The sequence below is a fragment of the Candoia aspera genome, chromosome 2 (assembly GCF_035149785.1).
Source record: "Candoia aspera isolate rCanAsp1 chromosome 2, rCanAsp1.hap2, whole genome shotgun sequence".
NCBI lineage: Eukaryota > Metazoa > Chordata > Lepidosauria > Squamata > Boidae > Candoia > Candoia aspera.
In genome coordinates, this window is record NC_086154.1 from 81,540,573 (window position 1) to 81,561,550 (window position 20,978).

At 39.0% G+C, this 20,978-nt stretch overlaps 1 protein-coding gene across 1 annotated transcript in view; it reads right to left on the bottom strand.

Moving 5' to 3' along the window:
- SEPTIN8 (septin 8) overlaps positions 1 to 20,978 on the bottom strand; it is a 69,261-nt gene that overhangs the window by 36,508 nt on the left and 11,775 nt on the right. Inside the window, exon 2 of the mRNA XM_063292337.1 lies at positions 569 to 683. Within this exon, the coding sequence (XP_063148407.1) occupies positions 569 to 683 (115 nt within the window). The remainder of the gene's footprint in view (positions 1 to 568; positions 684 to 20,978) is intronic.

Here is a 20,978-nt window from a genome sequence, read left to right on the forward strand (position 1 = left end):
AGCCTTCATTTTGATTACCAAAAGCTCATTCACTCAATGGAATAAAATGACATTGTTCATGTAAATGTTTCAAACTGTTCTCATTCAGAAAATGTAAACAAGGTCAAAATTCTGGGAAAATGTTTAGCTTCATTCCAAGACACAGCATGTGATAACCCATATTTCGAAAGTTTAATTTCTTAGCATACAGTATTAGCTATACTGTAGTTGTTTCAATTCAAAAAACCAATCGGGATATTTCACTGACAGACACAAGGTATTGTGTAAGTCAGAACAGCTGAGTTCCCATAAAACAGTAGGGCAAAAATCCAAATAAATCACATTCTGGCTTAACATGATTCTTCCAGTAGTGGAAGAATACAGAAAGCTCCCTTATAAACCAATCTTCCATATCATCTACTGCCTGATCCTTTCAGCTGAGATGGTGAGATAGAAGCTAGGGCCTTCTGTATGCTAAGCAACTATTCTTCTAATAAGACTGGGCATTTCCTTTATTCTTGCAACTTGGCAGCTTCTGGTTGTTATTCAGATTCTAAGTATTCCTCTTTACAATAAACACTTTACTGACCTACACAGAGGATGTTGAAGCTGAAACCTTGTGCCACGGATTTGCTGACAAGTTGATCAGGAAGACTGTCGAATCCAACATGGCCTCCCAAAGATAGGTTTCTTTTCTCTTCATTCTATTAAAAAGAATGACACCATTTTGCAGGGGTTATCTGGGTGGAATTACATCATAATCATTATCATCATCATCAAAGTACCAAAAACCCATTGAAAACCCAACCATTTTACTTGAAATGCCGCAAACTCCCCAACTGGAGAAGCATCTCTCCAGATCACCATTCAAAGATTTATCATGTTTTTATATGCCACATTCCAGACATACTATTAATTATAGTCAAGCACCTGGGGGAAAAAAAAGGGGGGGGGAACAAGAATTATCTCAAAGAGACCAAAGGCTACATTGTGACACTCTGCTAAAAGAACAGTTGCTTCCCAGCAATCTGTATTTCAGATGTGCATTGCTTCAGGAAGTACTATTAATAGCCAGATAGCCTGATCATGGTCCTATCCAGTCCTCTTTTAAAACCATCCAGGTTGGCTGATATTACAACTTCTGATAGCACATTCCACAATTATTTACACACAATGTGAAGTATTTCTGCCTAGCAGTCCTGAATTTCAATTTTTTATTGATTTATTACTAGTTGTTTTTTTCTAAAATGTTCAAATCTGAATCATGTCACCTCTAAGAAATCCTTGATCAGTTTCCTCAGACTTTGCCATAAGAAATTATGTTCATAAGCAATTTTTGCCTTATATTTGTGGGAATATTACTGCTGGAAACTTCCAGCTTGGTTTGCACCATGCAGCTCAGCTAGCAAAAAACAGATAGCTTGAGGTTTAACTGTTAAAGATCAGCAAACATCAAAAAAGGGACAAAAGGCAGATGGAGAGGGAGAGAGATGAACAGGCAGCCATTTACATGGTGTCTGTCTGTCTGTCTGTCTGTCTATCTCAACAGTGATTTTTGGTTCTATGAGACTCTGTGCTTCCAGTCTGGGACTGCAGAGCTATCTCTGTGTTCACAGATGAACTGCACAACAGCGTGTCTTCTTCAAACCCAAAGGACTACCATAAAAAATCTCATCCATCCATCCATCCATCCATCCATCCATCCATCCATCCATCTATCAGCACACAACTGTCCAGAGCCATTGGAAACAATATGGTGGGTTATTAGCACGGAGAGTCCAAAAAGGAGTGGCTTTGGTGATTGCAGCTTTAACCCTTTATGTACACAATAGCAGCAGAATAGAGATGGAAAGCAGGATACTAGGTGAGCCTTCCTCTATTCCACACCATTAAAGAAACAATTTGGTGGACAGGCTTGATGTATCCAACAGTATTCACTATGACAGTAGTGAATCATCTCACCTTGTCATCTGGAACTATATCTATTTTTCTTCTTAAAGCAGTATTTTGTTCTGCTCTCATCTCTTTCTCATCCCCTTCCATCTGTTCTTTTCCTCTCAGCATAGAGGAATAAGCTGACACTTTCCCAGATGACTTGTTTATTAGACTACTAAAACGTATTTTGACTTCAAGCCATGTACAAATCACAAAATCAGAAAGGATCGAACAGTAGCATTAAGGGCAGGATGATCCCTGTAATTCATAGCATACTGTACTACAAGTTGTCACATAACAACAAAGCTGAGTAATACCACCAGTTACTCAACCAAGAGAGCCAAAACGCATAAACTTAGGATCTTCAGCAAAACTGGTCTTGATGTAAACAGATGGTATGTGTTTGCAATGTACATCTGCAGGCACCATTTACTTATGTGGAAATGCCCTGTTAGGTGACAAATGATGAGAAATTTGCCTCTATATAAAATTTTGCTGAGTCCCAAATGTATGCCAAGAGACATTCCATCTGTTACATGCATTTGACATCCCATATAATTCTATTCTACATGCGTAGTTCTCTTTCTTGTGCTAATGACCTTTCTGAACAAGTTTTTAAAACTGAAGAGCAGAGTGCTGGATAGGTATCAAGGATGCAGGAAAGAGATTCCAAAGTGAAGGTGAAAGCAACTCCTGGCAACTACCAATAGTTCTGAATTGTGTCCCTGCTGCTTCTCTACAATTACAGTGTATGCAAAATACAACAGATTCCTTTGCACTGAGGCAGACCCTGTCTGGACCAGAATCACTTCACTCCTCCAACTCACATGGAAGAGAAAGAAGAGATATACAATATGCAGCTCATATGACTAAAGCAGTGTTTCTCCACCCTGGCAACTTTAAGATAGGTGGACTTCAACTCCCAGAATTCCTCAGCCAGCTGTACACTATTTGGCTAAATGCCCAATGCAAAGTATGAACAGGTACAGTCTTTATATGTTTAGGTGTACAGTGAAGCCAGGAGGACACACATCCTTTAAAAAGTTTAAATTGAATGAAAATTGGAAGAACTAGTGTTGAGCCTTATTCCGTCACTGAAATTTGCATGAGGACTTCCTATGCATGATATATCCATCCATTACCAAGTTATCTATAGTAGATGTGAATTGAATTTTGTGGCTGTCTAGTAATACAATTTCTATGTTGATTTTCAGAACACAAGCACTAAGCGGGAATAGTGCTTGTCATGGAGCTGGATTTTGTACATTATCCAACCCTACCGTTAATGAAAACCACACCAAAAAAGATGTTACACAGTTTTGAGGAGGACATTTCCATTGGTATTCATTTCACTGTCTTGGCCTAGCAGGGTATGTATGTGTATATGACAATGGTTTCCAGGACTGCTGCATACAAGAGAAGGATTAACCCTCCTATCAGAGTCCCAGTTTTGGTTGGTCTCCCACATTACATTAAAAAAAAAACTACATTAAATGTTTGCGTAACATGTAGTTTAGTAGCCATGGTGGCATAAAAGAACTAACTTTGGTAGTCATGGTGGTGTGAAAGAAAGAACTTATTTCTTGATTTACCAAGATTTTTCTTTCTGGTCATCTGAAAACCATTTTTCCACGCCACAGGAAACCAGGTAAGTTACTTTTTTCAAGACTACCTCTACTATCAAACTATGAAAATAAAATATAGTCAGATCATTCTGACTGAGAAACAGTGTTCTATGTGCAAATTTGCCTGGGCAAGGAACTCTTCACCCTTGCTTTGTTTAAAGTGTAAATGAGATGAAATTATGAACAGAAAACAAGAAACATGAAACGGTTTTGTCACAGCTGAAAGGAAGTAAACAAGCCTTGCCAAAGTCTATGATTAGAATATGAATGCACCAAAAGACCAGAGACACGTTTCTAGGCAACAGCCAGAATCCAGGGAGGTTTCTGAAAAAAGCTTTCTCATGCTAAGCCCAAGTCTCAAACTCAGATACTCTAGAAAGGGAAGATGAAATGGTATTATATGTCTTGGGACATTTCCCCTTCTATCACCCTAGCATTTTCAGAGCTGCCTCCATCTGTCTTGCATATCTCATTTTGTAAAATAATTCTGTAAACCAATGAAATAAATAGCCCATCAGTTGAGGCTGTTATTATTCTTGCAAGGACTGTTGCTTTATTGCAAATTTTCATCTAACCCCTTTTTGTGAAACAAAAGCAACAGGGTCAGCTGTCAATAAAAGCTTTGTGTTCACTTGAAAAGCAAAACAGGGGTATACAGAGGTGGGACAGTTGTTTCTGCATAGCTAATAAAAGCTGGTGTCACATGCTTGAAACTGCATCCCAGTTCCTGTATGGCAATCCCACTGAAATGGCTTTAGATACAGAAGCTTCACCATTTGTATGGAATTGGGACTACAACCTTGGTAGTTCAAAACTAAAAAACTTTATTAATATCTGTGGGGCGGGGGGGGGGGGACTGAAAAAGATTGGAATGTTTATTTGTTCAATTTCTAGTCGGCCCTCCAACCTTTTTCAGCTTTTCCCCCTACAGATATTATTTTAAAATAATGTTATTACTTTCTAAAATTCATATGCCCAATGTGGAAAACCATTGATTTGGCTGTAAGAATTTCCATATATATTTTAGTGCAAATATTTTATCCACCACACAGAGTATGTTAAGAGAATTAAGAACATAACCAAATATATTAGGTGCTACCTTCTGGAAGAGCTGTGAATCAATACAATCTTAAAGGCTCGACTACTTTAATATATCCTTGTCCCCTGTTCTTGAAGGAGTGATGGAGTATAATGTCTGTATTTAAGGAAAGTAATTTTGTCTGCCTCCTGAAGAATCTGTATAACGACCAAGTAGCAACAGTAAGAACAGACCACGGAACAACGGACCGGTTTAAGATTGGGCAAGGAGTACGGCAGGGCTGTATACTCTCACCCTACCTATTCAACTTGTACGCAGAACACATCATGCGACATGCTGGGCTTGAGGAATCCAAGGCTGGAGTTAAAATCGCTGGAAGAAACATTAACAATCTCAGATATGCAGATGATACCACTTTGATGGCTGAAAGCGAAGAGGAACTGAGGAGCCTTATGATGAAGGTGAAAGAAGAAAGTGCAAAAGCTGGCTGGCAGCTAAACCTCAAAAAAAACCAAGATTATGGCAACGAGCTTGATTGATAACTGGCAAATAGAGGGAGAAAATGTAGAAGCAGTGAAAGACTTCGTATTTCTAGGTGCGAAGATTACTGTAGATGCTGACTGCAGTCAGGAAATCAGAAGACGCTTAATCCTTGGGAGAAGAGCAATGACAAATCTTGATAAAATAGTTAAGAGCAGAGACATCACACTGACAACAAAGGCCCGCATAGTTAAAGCAATGGTGTTCCCCGTAGTAACATATGGCTGTGAGAGCTGGACTGTAAGGAAGGCTGAGAGAAGGAAGATCGATGCTTTTGAACTGTGGTGTTGGAGGAAAATTCTGAGAGTGCCTTGGACTGCAAGAAGATCAAAGCAATCCATCCTCCAGGAAATAAAGCCAGACTGCTCACTTGAGGGAATGGTATTAAAGGCAAAACTGAAATACTTTGGCCACATAATGAGAAGACAGGACACCCTGGAGAAGATGCTGATGCTAGGGAGAGTGGAAGGCAAAAGGAAGAGGGGCCGACCAAGGGCAAGGTGGATGGATGATATTCTAGAGGTGACGGACTTGTCCCTGGGGGAGCTGGGGGTGTTGACGACTGACAGGAAGCTCTGGCCTGGGCTGGTCCATGAAGTCACAAAGAGTCGGAAGCAACTAAACGAATAAACAACAACAACAAAATTTTGGTCTAGTGGTTAAGGCTCCAGGCTAGAAACCAGGAGACTGAGAGTTCTAGTCCCTCCGTAGGCATGGAAGCTGGGTGACTTTGGGCCAGTCTCTCTCTCTCAGCCCAACCCACCTCACAGGGTTGTTGCTGTGGGGAAAAGAGGAGGAAAGAGTATCAGGTATGTTCCCTGCCTTGAGCTATTTATAAAAATAATAAAGGCAGGATTTTAAAAAATTAAGATTAATTAAATTTTTTAAAAAGTCAAGGCTACCCAAGGCCTCGAAGGGATGCTCTGCCCAGGTTTGGCACAGCCAAGTGGCATCAAAGGAAGCACTCTTAGGACCTTTAATGCAGGCAGAAGCCACTTTCAGAAAACTGAAGCTGCCAGCCACAGTAAACTAGCCCACCTTGACTCTTCAGGTGGAACGTCTGGCTTCTTTGGCATTAAAGCACTGCTTCAAATCAGATTGCTCTTTTGTTCCAATGCTGTAATGCAAAGCGAGCCCTGCTTTACCTAAGTCTAATAAAGGTACCTATTCCTGTCAGTTCTGGTTTTCCCATGGAGAAGCAAGCCAGGCAGAGTTTTGCAAAGATACAGCCTGGAAAGAGCTCTGCCACAATGAATGATGAGAGAACATCCTTTACAAAGAGAGCACTTTTCTCCTCAAACACTATCACAGACCACACAGAAACAGAGAAGCTCTTTAGAATGCTGGATGTAAACTATTTAATAATTAACAAGTCAAAGGCTCTGCCCTGAATGTCGTAACAGTGCACAAGCTGAGGGTCCAAGGCCAAATGTCTAAGGCCTCCACCGGCCCTCCAAGAATTGCAAGCAAACTGATATTTTAATCTATAAAATACATGGGTAGCAATCATATGAAAAGCATTTAATCAATTTAATTTAATTGTGAGCCACTACAATTTTAAACAAACTAGATTTTTGTACTTCCCCCAACTATTTTGGGGAGAATGACCTGCATTACATTATCTAAACGGTTAACCACCTTTTGGCCCCTGGGCCAAAAATGAACTATACAAACAGCAGCAGCCTACAGAAGAGACTGGAGCAGATGCGCTACCTTATGCCTCATCAGTTTATGCTATTGTCCCAAGTATAGACTCCTCCCTGTAAAGTGTTATGAAGAGGAACAGCCTTAACAGCAAATCAGGCTTGAAAACAGGCAAGTGAGTCATTCGATGTCTCACTTTTGCCAAACTGTGGTCAAATGCAGCTTGGATGGGATGACTTTGTCACTATGGCTGCCAAAATCTACAGAACTTCACTAGTAACAATGCAGTTGTAGGTATATTAAACAATAAGCTCCATTTACTTCCATGGTTCTTGGGTGATAACAGGGACCACTGAAGAGAGGGGAGGGAAAAAGGAAAGAAGCAAAGATTATCCAAAAAGCTTGCTCTCCTCACCCCCCATCCATCCACAGGGCCATCCCACTAAATGCCCTGAGAGAAGGCTCCAAGAAAATTCTTTGTTTGTAAGAATAGTTTATATTGCTTGTAAGCTGCTTTGGGAGATTTGTTGTCCTGAAAGGTAGGATATAAACAATTGTAATGTGTAAATTAATAAAGAGGTCTTGTCTCTAATGTTGTATTTCAAAAGAAAGGCTTTTGATTTATTTCAAGTGTCACAGCAAGCTGCATTTGGAATGCAAAAGGTTTTAAAAGCAGTTTATGATCCTGCAAGGAAGAACAGATGTTCAAATGTTAATAATAATAATAATAATAATAATAATAATAATAATAATAATCCACCCTAAAATCAAAGGCTCAGATCATGGTCTGAATATATACAGAAGGTTGTGCACAAAGCCAAGTAGCTAGTCTTTTTCTGTGAAGGTGGCTAGAAAACTAAAGGAAGTGAAACTGTGCATGGATGCTTCACAATACAGTAGTTCTATACCCTGAATCCTTCTTGCCTGTTGCCAAAGCAGCTGTGAAGTTGACAAAGGCTAATGGCTAAAAGGGAAAGATTTTTTTTAAATTCTACTACTAAAAATAATTTTTAAAAAAAGCAAAATAAATCTGGATCAATTTCTTGATTACTCTACATATATCTCCGTTAACATTTTCATCAAGCTGCTTACCTAAGTCTCCTCCAGAACTTTTATAAATGCATAATGAATTAAGACCCAAAAACAATTTATATAGCTACAAATACACACACACACACACATATATACATATTATTATATATACATATATAAAATGTAACTATTTTTTGAAAGTATATTGATAGATTTTCATGACAGTCCACTTGCATCATCTCCACTGACTACTAATGTTAACAGTAAAGAAAGATAATACTGTAATGTCAAGTTAAGCATTTACCAAAAATAAAAAAATGTATCTGATAAATAAATAATAGCCGGAAGACCTAAGGCGTTTCTTTCTTCCAGACAAAATACACATTTTGCCCATAGAAAGATACAGATTTCTGTGTCGTCTTCAAAGCCTATACTTATGCATTGAAGATACATTAATTCAAAGCCTATTACGAGTATAGAAAAGTTTCTTTTATTACTTTCATAGCACCCAACAATGGTTTACATAGTTTAGAGTTTAAACTATGACTTAAACTCTAACCATGATACAGGCAAATGCTGTATGATTCATACTATTTGTTTCTTCTATCTGGCAATCTGGAGAACCTTTAAAAGAGCATCCATGGAAGATTAAACAATACTGTGTATCAAATTATATTTTGCCAGGTTAGATGTGGTTTACAGATAAGCTTCAACAAGTGGCTTCAGATACTAGTTTGGCAACCACTTTAAGTTTTAGCTTGTTGGGAAGTGATAGTTCAGACATGCTGCCAAATTAAACCATTTCACTTAAAATTCTAAATTGCAATGAATAGGTGTCCGTACTAACTGACAGTAATGTTGAAATATACAAATTAATTTCAGCCTCAGAGATAAATACAAATGTAAGTAACAGAATATAAGAGTTCTCAACTTGGACTGGGCTGAGTCCAACACAACTAGCAGCATAAAGCTTACATTTCGTAACTAGGAAATACAGAAGGGACAGAGATTCAAGATAGTTAAGGAAGATTACTTATATGCTGGGGGGAAGAGATATGGAAATCTACAGCATATGAAAACACTGCAACACATGAATCGAATCAAACAATACTTAAAAATGAAAATCACTGCCTTACTGCTGCTCTACACAAAGGAAATTAAGTGAACAAAAAGGTGGGAGAGTTTTAGGCTTTGAGCTACAAGCCAGTTAACCAATCATACCCCCCTCCCCAATAATTTTAGATATGCTGCTTCAGCAAAACCCTACTAGTGCTATAAAGTATCTGTTCCCAATGTCCTCATGTCCTTGCCTTTGTCTTGTCATCCAGCATGATCTACAGTATTATACTGGGAATAATTTAATTGGCCTCTAATTTGGTACCAGGGAAAGTCTTTAAGAGTACTAAGGTAGGATGCCTCAAAATACACTGGAGGCAGGAAACACCCAGACTTAACTCATCTTTTCATCATTAATTACGTGAGAGCCATGACAGCCTAATGACAGCCTAACACCAGGCAGAGGTGTCAACCCTAAAATAGACATCATGTAGAGTTTTTAAAAAACAGGAAACATACAAAGCATTTAAAAAATCTCAATTATACACATCAAATGTTCCTTCTCTCTTTCCATCATTGTCTTGTACTTTATTACTTATTGTGTTTGTTTGATGGCATTATATCCTGCCTTTCCTCCAGGAGCTCAAGGCAGTGCTTCCTCCTCCTGTTTTTCTCTTCCGCAGCAAAAAATAGCAAGTGGTTCCTAATCATCAAAAACATGTCCTTCCCAGAGGTAAACAAAACCACATGGTTTCTTCGATATCCAGTTCATTTGTTTCGAAACAAAAGCTTTTTTAAAATCAAGTGTCTGCTTTTGGCAGCACTACTATAGAATCCTGATTCTAAAACATCCATATTTTCAAAAGCAGCTATTCAAAATAAAAATTAAATAACGTTGCTATAGAGGAGATGGGTTGCGGAGTTTGTTGCTAAATGCACAGAGCATGAGAATGCCAGTGCTAAACCTGAATTCATTTGAAATATGTGGTCTGTATGTGTGTGTGTGTGTATACATGTGTGTGTGTGTGTGTGTGTGTGTGTGTGTGTATACTGTATATATATATTCATTCTCTTGTTATCTGGAAATAAACACAGTGAAAACTGTCTATATCAAATTTAGTTTAGTCATAAACTAAAGTCCATAGTAGGCTCAGTGGGTTTCTAGTGCTACTTCTTCAAAAAAATAGTCAAAAATTCCTAACTCATTGCTTATGATGCTTGGCAGAATTGCAGGAGTGATTTCTAATACAACATAAGAAGGGGAAAACAAAAATGGAAGGAACATCTATTTTCTTTTTTCATCTCACTTCACCAGTGCTGCATGCTGAGAAGCTAGATGGCCTTTTCCTGTCCACTAACTGGACATTAGTCAGGCTTGCTGGGGATGAAGGGGGCTATTAGACTAGCACATCTGGAGTTCTCCAGGTTGGGAACCTGACAGCACTAGAGGCATTTTCTCACATTGTACTGAGTTTTCTAAATGAAGTCTGTTGAGCATGGTTGTTAGGCAAAGAACAGAAACTATCCAAGAGCCTGGAAAAAAAATTGGCAGACAACAAGTCAACTGCAAAGCCAAGTATGCTTCCGGTTAGCTCCAAAAGCAGAATCTGAGCCAAGGATTACTATACTAAAAATCAGCCGGGAGGGGGAGAAACAGCCTACACTAACTATGTTGAATCTGCTTTAATTGTAGTTACACACATTTTCCTTGCCTTGTATTTTCAACTTGAATCAGCATTACTTTGGTTACTGTAACACATTTTAAAATTGATTACTGTGATACATTTTCCAATAATCTTTATCAGAAAGGCACACATACTTATTTTTAGCATAGAAAACTCTTTAGCGGTTATGGTGACTTCTTAAACAAAGCTGAAGTCCTATGCCTATTTGTAGGTCAGCTGAACTTAATAAGACTTACATATGTACAGTAATGAACCGTTACTGTAAAAACAAAAAGTACAATATGGAGTTTCTATTTTCCCCCTGAACTGAATAGGCAACCCTCCATTTGCTGAAGCAGAGCAAGGGGCTTTTCTTCTCCACATTTGCTCAGAGTCAGGCTGCACATAGGCCCAGCAGGGAGACCTGCAACCACACAGATAAATCACATATCCCAGATGACTGAACATTTAGGCAGAAGAGTTTGGGTTCACTGCAAAACCCAAGCCTCAAGAGGAGTGGGGTGGTGGGGGGGAGAAATTGCCCAGAGTTTGTTCCTGCTGCTGGAAAAACCTTTGTGTGGAGACAAAGGGGAGTAAGATAGCTAGCAGGTATGAAAGGAAGCAGATCATCTGGGAGGACCAAGGAGAAAGAATGCCTAGAACAGAAAAATAGACTGCTGAAAGAGAAGATGGAGACTAGAAACAGCTGCATACTGTAGTTTGGGAGAGCTAGTTTCCAGGAGAAGCAGAGAGCTAAGCAATGCCCGAACAGGAAGGAACTGTATTAAGAGCAAAGTAAACCTTCTCTAGGGACATGGTGGTGCTGTGGGTTAAACCACTGAGCTGCTGAGCTTGCCGATCGGAAGGTCGGCAGTTTGAATCCGCGTGACGAGGTGAGCTCCCGTTGCTAGTCCCAGCTCCTGCCAACCTAGCAGTTCGAAAACATGCAAATGTGAGTAGAATAATAGGTACTGCTTCGGCGGGCAGGTAACGGCGTTCCGTGTAGTCATGCCGGCCACATGACCACGGAAGTGTCTACGGACAAACGCCGGCTCTTCGGCCTTGAAACGGAGATGAGCACCGCCCCCTAGAGTCGGACACGACTGGACTTAATGTCAAGGGAAACCTTTACCTTTACCTAAACCTTCTCTAGGACTGGTAATGAGGAAGGGTAATGAATTGGAGCCAAGGAAATCTTCAGAGAATAGAGAATAAGGCCTACTTCATGTTGGCATGCTATTATTCTATATGTTCTTCCTTCTATAAGTTCTTCCTTCTCAAACAAACCTATGACAGAGATGTCCAAGAGTAAGGCTGCAAGCTATAAAGCGCAAACCTTTAAAAACACATATTTAGTCAAATCCACAGGTTACTTCAAGTTACTAGTCTTGAGTACAGCATCTTGAAAAATGCCTTAAATATGTTTTCTAAATTCAGACTGTAAACTATTATACACTTTTATGTTCAAACTGTGTTGCCTCTGCCATTTCACAGACCATATGAAAATTAGGAGGTTGGCTGTATTATTTGAAACTATCCAGTGCTGTTTTACTATGCAATCACAGGCAACTTGGTCTTATGTGGCAGACAAAAACATAAAATGAAATTAGCATAGGGCCCATCGTCCTACCAGGAAACAGAAATATTTCAAATTATATTTTTATGAAAGACACACGTTCATTAGCTTTCAAGTCATAGCAATTAGTTGTACATTCAAATGAGAAAATTCAGAGCACTCTACAGGATCCATTGATTACTTTAAAAATAAACAACAGGAAATAGTCTCTGACCTGGTTAAGGTCACCAGGGTGCCAATCAGTTGGAGGCTGGAATATCCACAGCATAAATCTGTTGGCATGAATGCTTAATATAGACTATTTCAACTTCAGGAAAACTCTGAGAAGTCATAAACGTTTAGTTTCAGCGCCACTTTTGGAGAGAGGATCAAGGCACTGAAAAGCTGATGCCCATAAGAAAACAACAATTATTTCCAAAATCACAAGATACATATAAAGCAGGACCAACACTGCTTTGGCCCTTTGGCATTTCCTTCTGTGGCACAGGGGTGACCTCAAACTCTGATGGATGATGCAAGTCAATGCCATTAATATTATTGCATGGCTTCCTAAATTTTTCATTTTTAAACAGTTCGCAAAAACTTCTTCCATGCAGGTCATCAGTAACTCACCCCAACCAGTCAGGCATTAGGTTGCCTGCCCATGGAACAGCCTCCCTCCTGAAATACGGATAGACCCTACTATACTGGCTTTTCACAAGGCTGCAAAGACCTAGCTCTTCCCTAGGCACTGGGATCTGGATATTAGCATGGCAGCTCTGGCATGTATATATATGTCTCTAGTGGTTTCATGTTTTTATTGAGCTTCGATGTACTTTTAGTTGGGTTTGTTTTAATGAAAATCTCTGTTTTTAATTTGTTCACCACACAGAATTTATGGAATAGATGATTGGCTATATACACTGGATGGAGAAACAAACGAACAAGAACAGGAGTCCCTTTTCAGTTCATAGGTACAACTAATCAAAGCCAGGAGCACTGCAGAGAAATGTATGTGCTGAGCAAAGAAAAATGTGAGCATCACAAAAGGGATGCACATAAACACAACAGAAAAATATTAGCTAAGAATTACTGCTGCATACAGCTCCTAGAAAGTTTTCGGTTGCATTAAAACAAACTATTATTCATTATGATCAACTAAATATACTAATTAGTGATGGCCATACAGTCCACTGTTACTTTGATATTTCTCAATGGCAAATTGCTCAGTGGCATTCCAAAATTATCATCATATCCGTTCAATAGCTAAAATACAAGTGAGCATTGCAGGTACATTAACCCCCAGTGTCTCAAGCTTTTAACATGTGAACATTTTTAGGAAGTATTCACACTTCTTTCAGGCCTCATCTCAGCTCCATCTTCCCTTCCATCCACATTTGTCTAATGTTAGTTGGTCAAATATTTGAGGCTTTCCAGAACACACACAGAAAAAGCAGCTGTCTAGTCTGTCCTGCTTTCTATCTATGCAGAAAATGTGACCAGAGCAACCCTCATCAGCTGTAATCCATCCATTAAATGCAGAGTTGTTAGCCAGAGATGACTTTGCAATGATTTGTCCTTAACGGTTAACTGCAGTCAGAAAATCTGGCAGTTTTTAAAAGGTGCAGTAATATTGCGCCAAACACTGACCAGCTCTAGTTTTCCCTGACATGGTAAAACCATCTTTAGGGCTAAAATATGTAGAACTGAATGACTAAATGGTTTGCTGTACAAAAGTCACATCATTATTGATGATGATGTTGTTGTTGTTACATACTGGAGGACGGATGTTTCTCTTTAGCAATCTAAAATGATCAAGGAGAAATCCTCATCTCTTGGATTAGGGATAATTCACTATATAAAACGGTAATTCTCACGGATTCATTTACCAACTCAGTGAGAACTGAGACTACATTTTCACTTAGTTCATGTACAAAATTTTCTTTGCACCTAACCAAACAAGTATCTGTCACAAATTATAATGATAGAACAAAGTCACCAAAAAATGCTGTTCAGACAGCTACCTCATTAATAACAAGCAACAAATACTTCCAGAAAGCAAAAATCCAGATGGCATCTATATTGAGCAACACAGTAGCCAACTTGGACAGATTGTGTGACTTTGGAAAGAACATGAGAAGACAGCACAGTTCCAGAGCGAAGCATCTTTGCACAGTAATTTTGTTAGAATGAAACAGAAAAATGTTTAATCAATTGCTATAACTTCAGGACCCATGAAATAAATCCTACTGCTTTTTAGATGGGGAAAGGAAGGTGCCAGATGAGATATTTGTTTATATAAAATTTATAGGCTGCCATGCAAACAAAGTCTACATACAAAATATTTTAAAAACAGTAGCTTTAAAAAAAAGTAGCATAAAGCAAATCCGAACAACCAAAATATACCCACAGATATAAACATATATGAATTTGCATAAGATACAATTAAACCACAACTGCTAGACAGCTAAAAAACAATGCCACCATGAAAACATAACTAAAAAGCTTTGCTGAAACATGAATAGACATTTTTAAATATATTTAATATATATATAAAAAATAAATTATATTTTTAATAGCTCCTTTATTATTTTTATAAATAACTCAAGGCGGCAAACATACCTCCGTTCGGAGGAGATGGGCAGCGACAAATTTGATTAATTAATTAATTAATTAATTGAAAAAAACAAAAACCTAATACTCCTTCCTCCTGCTATTTTCCCCACAACAACAACAACCCTGCGAGAGGAGTTGGGCTGAGAGAGAGTGACTGGCCCAAGGTCACCCAGCCAGCTTTCATGCCCAAGGCGGGACTAGAACTCCCAGTCTCCTGGTTTCTAGCCCAGCACCTGAACCACTAGACCAAACTGGCTCTTTTACATTAAAAGTCATGGAAGAACCAAAATGACTTTGCTTGGCTTCCAAAGGACAGTAAATTAGGTGGCAGCTCAGCTCTTTGGGCACAGCTTGAGGGTGCTCCTAAGCAGCCACCAATATATCTAAGTATGGAGGGCAAACAAAGCAGGACTTTCAAAGATGGCAAAGGCTCTGGTAAGAACCACACAGAAATTCTTTTAAGTCTTTTGTTTTCTTAAAAGCTACCCCTGCTTCAACATATCCCATAAATTAATATACCAATATTAATATCCAACCTCTTGTTATAGCAACCTCACCCTATTTGATGTCCTCCAAATGTCTGGACACCCAAACATTGTCCTATGTTAGTACCAACTGGAAAAGCACCTGGTAGTAGGTTGGGGAGGGTTATCTTCTGCCATTCACCACAGCCCTCTACACTGTTTCACTATTAGTGGGATGATAATAAATCACTTTGCTGCCATTTCCCCTAACCCACAGGTTCTCCCCTAACCCTTAGCTGTTTGCTCTAAGAGATGTTTAAACCATGGTTTCTCAACCAGGGTTCACTAGGGGTCCCCTGGGAGATGATGATTTATTTAAAAAATTATTTCAAATTCAGGCAACTTCACATTAAAGAGGTAAGTTTCATTCTTTATTTTTAGTTTAAGGGCACTGTTAATGCATATATACAGGCCTACACATGAAATGAATATAATCATTTTGTAACTTCTGGCCTATATTTGAGCCTGAATGTGCAGGGGTTGCCTGAGGCCTGAAAAATATTTCAAGGGTTCCTCCAGGGTCAAAAGGTTGAGAAAAGCTGGTTTAAACAATCCACAGATTCCGTATGCTCTGCTGTCTGCAAGTGTTGCAACTGCAAACATACACAAAGGCAATTTGCTTCTGCTCAGCCAAGCAGATGCTCTAAAAAGCAGTGACACCCTCTGACCTTTCAGAAAAATGTCTACCACGCACAGGCAGTAAAACTGTCCTAGTTGACATACAGAAGGCTCTCTGATATACCAAGCAAGCTGGTTTGAACTAAGGGAGAAAGACTCCCAAAAAGGCCCATTAAAAAAACAAAGGTTCCCATATTTCAGGAAGTGAGAGAGTGAATGAATCCAATTTCTTCATCAGGTTCGTGTAAAATTCCCAAATGGCAGGTTTTTTTACCAAAATCATGCCCAGAGCAGACATGGGAATTTGAAGTTCAAGCAAAACCTTCCATCTTCTTTTCAGAGGTTTTACCTTCAGCTTGCCATAGATTCAATTTCAAGACAGCTCCAGACAGAGATAGGGAGACAAACAATTCCCTTATAGATTTTTAATTAGAAAAAATAAAATATAAAGTTTTTTCTACAAAAGAACGTTAGGTCTCATCAGAGGATTCCACCCACAATGCACTCTTCCTTCTACCCAGTTCCATATTAAGTCCATCTTTACCTACTCGTTTTTTCTATTCAAAGCACATTAGAATAATTTGGAATTTATATGAACTCTGTATGGCATGTGACCCAACAACAAGTGCACAGTGGCACAGTAAGATAGGCCTGTCACTGAAAGTCAGGACAGGGACAACTGACGTGCTTTCAATGAAAACTTTAGCACTGTGGTGGAGAGCTCTAGAACAATGGACAGAGCTGTATAAAGAAGGGGATAACAATTACGTGTTGACCATTGGCCTTTTTTTTTTTTTACATTATGTTGGTATAGAAGGATGTACCACCTTGAAACAGAAAAATGTTTCATGCGACTGTCAAGGTCACAGGCTTTTCTCTGCAGTGGTTTGACTGTCACCTGTCTCGCTTAGGCATGTAGGCACTTGCAGAAAGCACAGCTGGCTGGGGAATTCTGGAAGTTGAAGTCCAAACATCAAGTTGCCAGGATTGAGAAACCCTGCGATAGACAGACACTTAGATACACAAAGTCTTGTAATTACACATTGCCACTATGTTTGCATAGTAATAAAGAGCACTCTCTTCACTCATTAGCTGCGTCTGTGTGTCTGGCTTCTTTCCTATCCCTTCCCACCCTCCGACAGAAGGGGAAGCACCAAGATGATCACTCCACAACCCCCTCCCAAGAAACTGCTTCATTTGGCTCAAATTGAAAATCATTCCTTCCAAGCAAGATTCTCACAGAGTCTTCTCTTGCAAGATGGACTAAGACGAAAGGGATGGGGTTGCAAGAATGGGCTACTGAACTATTTCTGAGAGCAAGTTTGGTGTAGGGGTTCAGGTGCTGGGCTAGAAACCAGGAGTCTGTGAGTTCTAGTCCCGCCTTAGGCACGAAAGCCGGCTGGGTGACCTTGGGCCAGTCCCTCTGTCTCAGCCCAGCTCACCTCACAGGGTTGCTCTTGTCGGGGAAACAGGAGGAGGAAGGAGTATTGGGTATGTTCCCCACCTTGAGATATTTATAAAAATAATAAAGGCGGGATAAAAATTAAATAAACAAATAAATAAAATTTCCCATTTAGAATCAATCTCCTTATTTCGTCAGGTGGAGATACTTCTTTTGTTTTGTTTCTTTCTAACAGCCTTTGTATAAACTGATGAGATGGCAGGTCTATTCACTGATAACAGAGAAGCTGCAAGCTGGCAGTTTACAAAAATGGCCTCCATCAGTTTGGGAATTAACCACTGCAAGAACCCTCTCCTCACCTGCCACCAAATTTCAGGGCTAATACCATCTGCTTCGTAACTCTGGCTACAAAACCACTTAAAAATTGCCTCTCTACAACATCTAAGTTGATTGGGGAAAAGTGTGACAAATAAATACAATAAATACTGTACACAAGAGAGTATGAATTTAAGGTGAATGACTTTTAATATTAAAGTCACATATCAGAAATATTTTGGGGGGTTTTCCTGCCTGAATCCATTGACAGGCAGCTGTCAACACGTCACACAAAAGTAAATGCGACTCAATGCTTCACAAAAGTTGTCCACATGACCAAGGGACTAACTCTAAAAACAGGATGTCCCTTTCTACCACCATCAGAAAATTAGAAATAATTATACTTAATTATAAAAGGTCCAGATTGTTTTCTTCATATTAGGTTGTTTTCCCAAGATAAAAATAAGAAGTTTGGAGAAATCTACTTGGATTCTTAGTGCTTACAGTAATTACTTATTCATTATATATTCTTGCAAAATTATAACAGGAAATCCACCGCTGAAAGAAAATGGAGGAGAAGTTCACCATATGTTTTTTTACATGAAGATAAACATTCATTTGCAAAACATTTACATGCATTATTTCCCATATGCATTCTAAAAACACTAGCATTCCAAGAAGGTTGTACTATAAGACTCTTCTAAATGTGAATGGCTTTACAAATGACAAAGGATGACAGATGTTCCGAAGTGTTATATAGAATGCAGGACAATGTTATGATCTTTTGTGCAACACGAAAGTCTGCAAGAAACTGTTATGACCCTGCTTATTAGCTTGCTAAATAATTCTACCTTCTCACCACAGGAAAAAATTATTTACAGCATGATCATTTTCTTCTGTTCAATCCATAAACATTTCAGAATTACATAAAAATATTCAAATTAAGTTAATCACAGCTATTTATTTGTTACACAGTTTGTCAAAGTAGCCAACCTGTCCATTACAATGCTTAAGCTTTTATTGGAAACAGAGCAATCCTTTTATCTTTTCTGAGAATGGTAAAAAAAATCCAGGCAATACTATTGCTAACCCACACACTAAATCTTTTTACAAATCAAAATTCCATCTCTTTGGACACAACATGGGGAGGAGGGGTGTCAGTTTATACTGCACAGTTGCTTTTTGTTCAAATGACAAAATGAAACATCATGGAGTTACTCAAAAACACCTTTTTTGTCAAAGCTCCATAGATAATGCTAAAAGTATCACAAGGGAAATCTCAAATTCATTGTATTCTCCTTGCCACAGAATTATACCGATGCTCTTAAAAACCTTGTTTGCGTGCAATAAATGCTCATTTAAAATCATATCCTCTTCTGCACTCCCCATTGCTCATCTGGAATGAAGACTGGAGGCTTTCTTTCCCATGTTTAACTATCTATTTATTAGCAATTATCCGTTCCCTCTGAATCTAAATAAACAAATTTCCAACCTTGTTACACTAACCCAAAGGCAACACTAATATCGCTTTTGGTCTGGCTGAACCAAGTAAACTGGATAAACTCGAACAGAATATGTTTCCTATGTCCTCACAGCAAAAGACAGGAAGGATCCAAAGCTCATGATCCTAAAGTTCATTCTTGCATTCCTAAAGTGTGGTTTTGTATTATACACAAACATAGACAGACTGATATCATACAATGAGCTAAGCCATGCTCTGTTTAAGCCTTAGTTTGTAGAAGTTACACTGTCTGGCATGCACAACACTCTAAGCCATTAACCATGGTTTACAATCTTGATTAAACTGGGTTCACATAATACATGAAGCTGAAACTGAACAAACCATGTTAGAGTGCAATGTGTGTTCTCAGTGACAAAGAATTAGGAAACCAACATTCCTCTACCATGATTGTTTCATCTGGGATATTCTATAGTGGTGTATCAAGTCTCATTCCAATGAACCTGACAACAATACTGTGAGTAATCCTAAGCATCCTGGGAAAAGAGCTAAATACAATGTAGTAGCATTGCACTAGAGCCTTGTGCGGTGCAGAGTGGTAGGCGGCAGTATTGCAACCAAAACTCTCCCCGCGACTTGAGTTCGATCCCAGAGGAAGCTGGATCCGGGTAGCCAGCTCAGGTCAACTCAGCCTTCCATCCTCCCGAGGTTGGTAAAATGAGTACCCAGCTTGCTGGGGAAGGTGACTGGGGAAGGCAATGGCAAACCACCCCGCTCTGTAGCCTGCCAAGTAAACGTCATGAAAGCGGCGTCCCCCCAAAGGGCCAGACATGACTCGGTGCATGCACAGGGGACCTTTCACCTTTCACAGCATTGCACTACTTCTATAAAAGGCACATTTTTTGCTTTATAGAGACATGTGTCATATTTAATTCCCTGCATATATTAATGCTAATCTTGGGCCTGTTCTTTTAAAAAAAAATTTTATTCAACATTACAATTAAAAAGATAAAAACCAATACAAACTAAGAAAAAGCAAAGAAAAAAACGAAAAAAACAGTGCAGAAAATAAAAAAAATGGACTTGTTCTTCATGTAAATGCATCATTTACCTTTGCCTAATGATTGCTTAATTCCTCACATCTTAATTGCCATCAAAACCTACAGTAGTTATCAAAAACTTCTGCTGTGAAAGAAATAACTGCATGGTCTAGAAACATGCCTTCTCCAAGTTGCCCAGCCCATTACACACCCATACCCCTGGCAAAAAATTGACTGCATGCTCACACCCTTGGCCTTCCTATTGCTCTGGATTAACTTAATACCTTCAGCAGGTCTGAATGCAGGGCCACAATACACCTGACTATAAGGCTGGACAAAACAATACATCCCACCAAGATCAAAATACAGATTCATCAGCTTTCCTATCAACCAGCCACATATTCAGTATATGGAAACAAAGAAGCACCTTGATTTATTACTGTTTCCTCTACTAAAACAAATATAGAACCTAAACACCACAGACGTGTGGGAACAGACCAGGTAAGACGCTGAAAGAGCAAGGCAGGGATTAAGCACTTTTTAAACTTTATTCTCTACCACAGCTCTTTGTCTTTCTCAAAAGGTATGTCTGAGCAGTGGGGGCCCTCCAGAAAAATAATGTAGTGCAAAGGAAATCAGAGTAGAAATCTGAAAAACCCAATACACAGACACTTCTGAACTGATAAAGAAGGGTTTTCCACATAATAACAATCGCCAAATTCCCGTATGAAAAACTGAACTTCTAAAAAACAGTGCTAACACACATTATTTTTGTAATCTGCATTTTGTCTCTCTACCAATTACATTGTATTTCAAGCAATCATATCAATAGAGCAAATTAAACAATCCAACTTTTCTCAGACTGGTGCCAATAGGCAGACTGGGGACAACTGTTACAATATATTTACCAGTCAGTTTATGGGCTAGGGGACTGT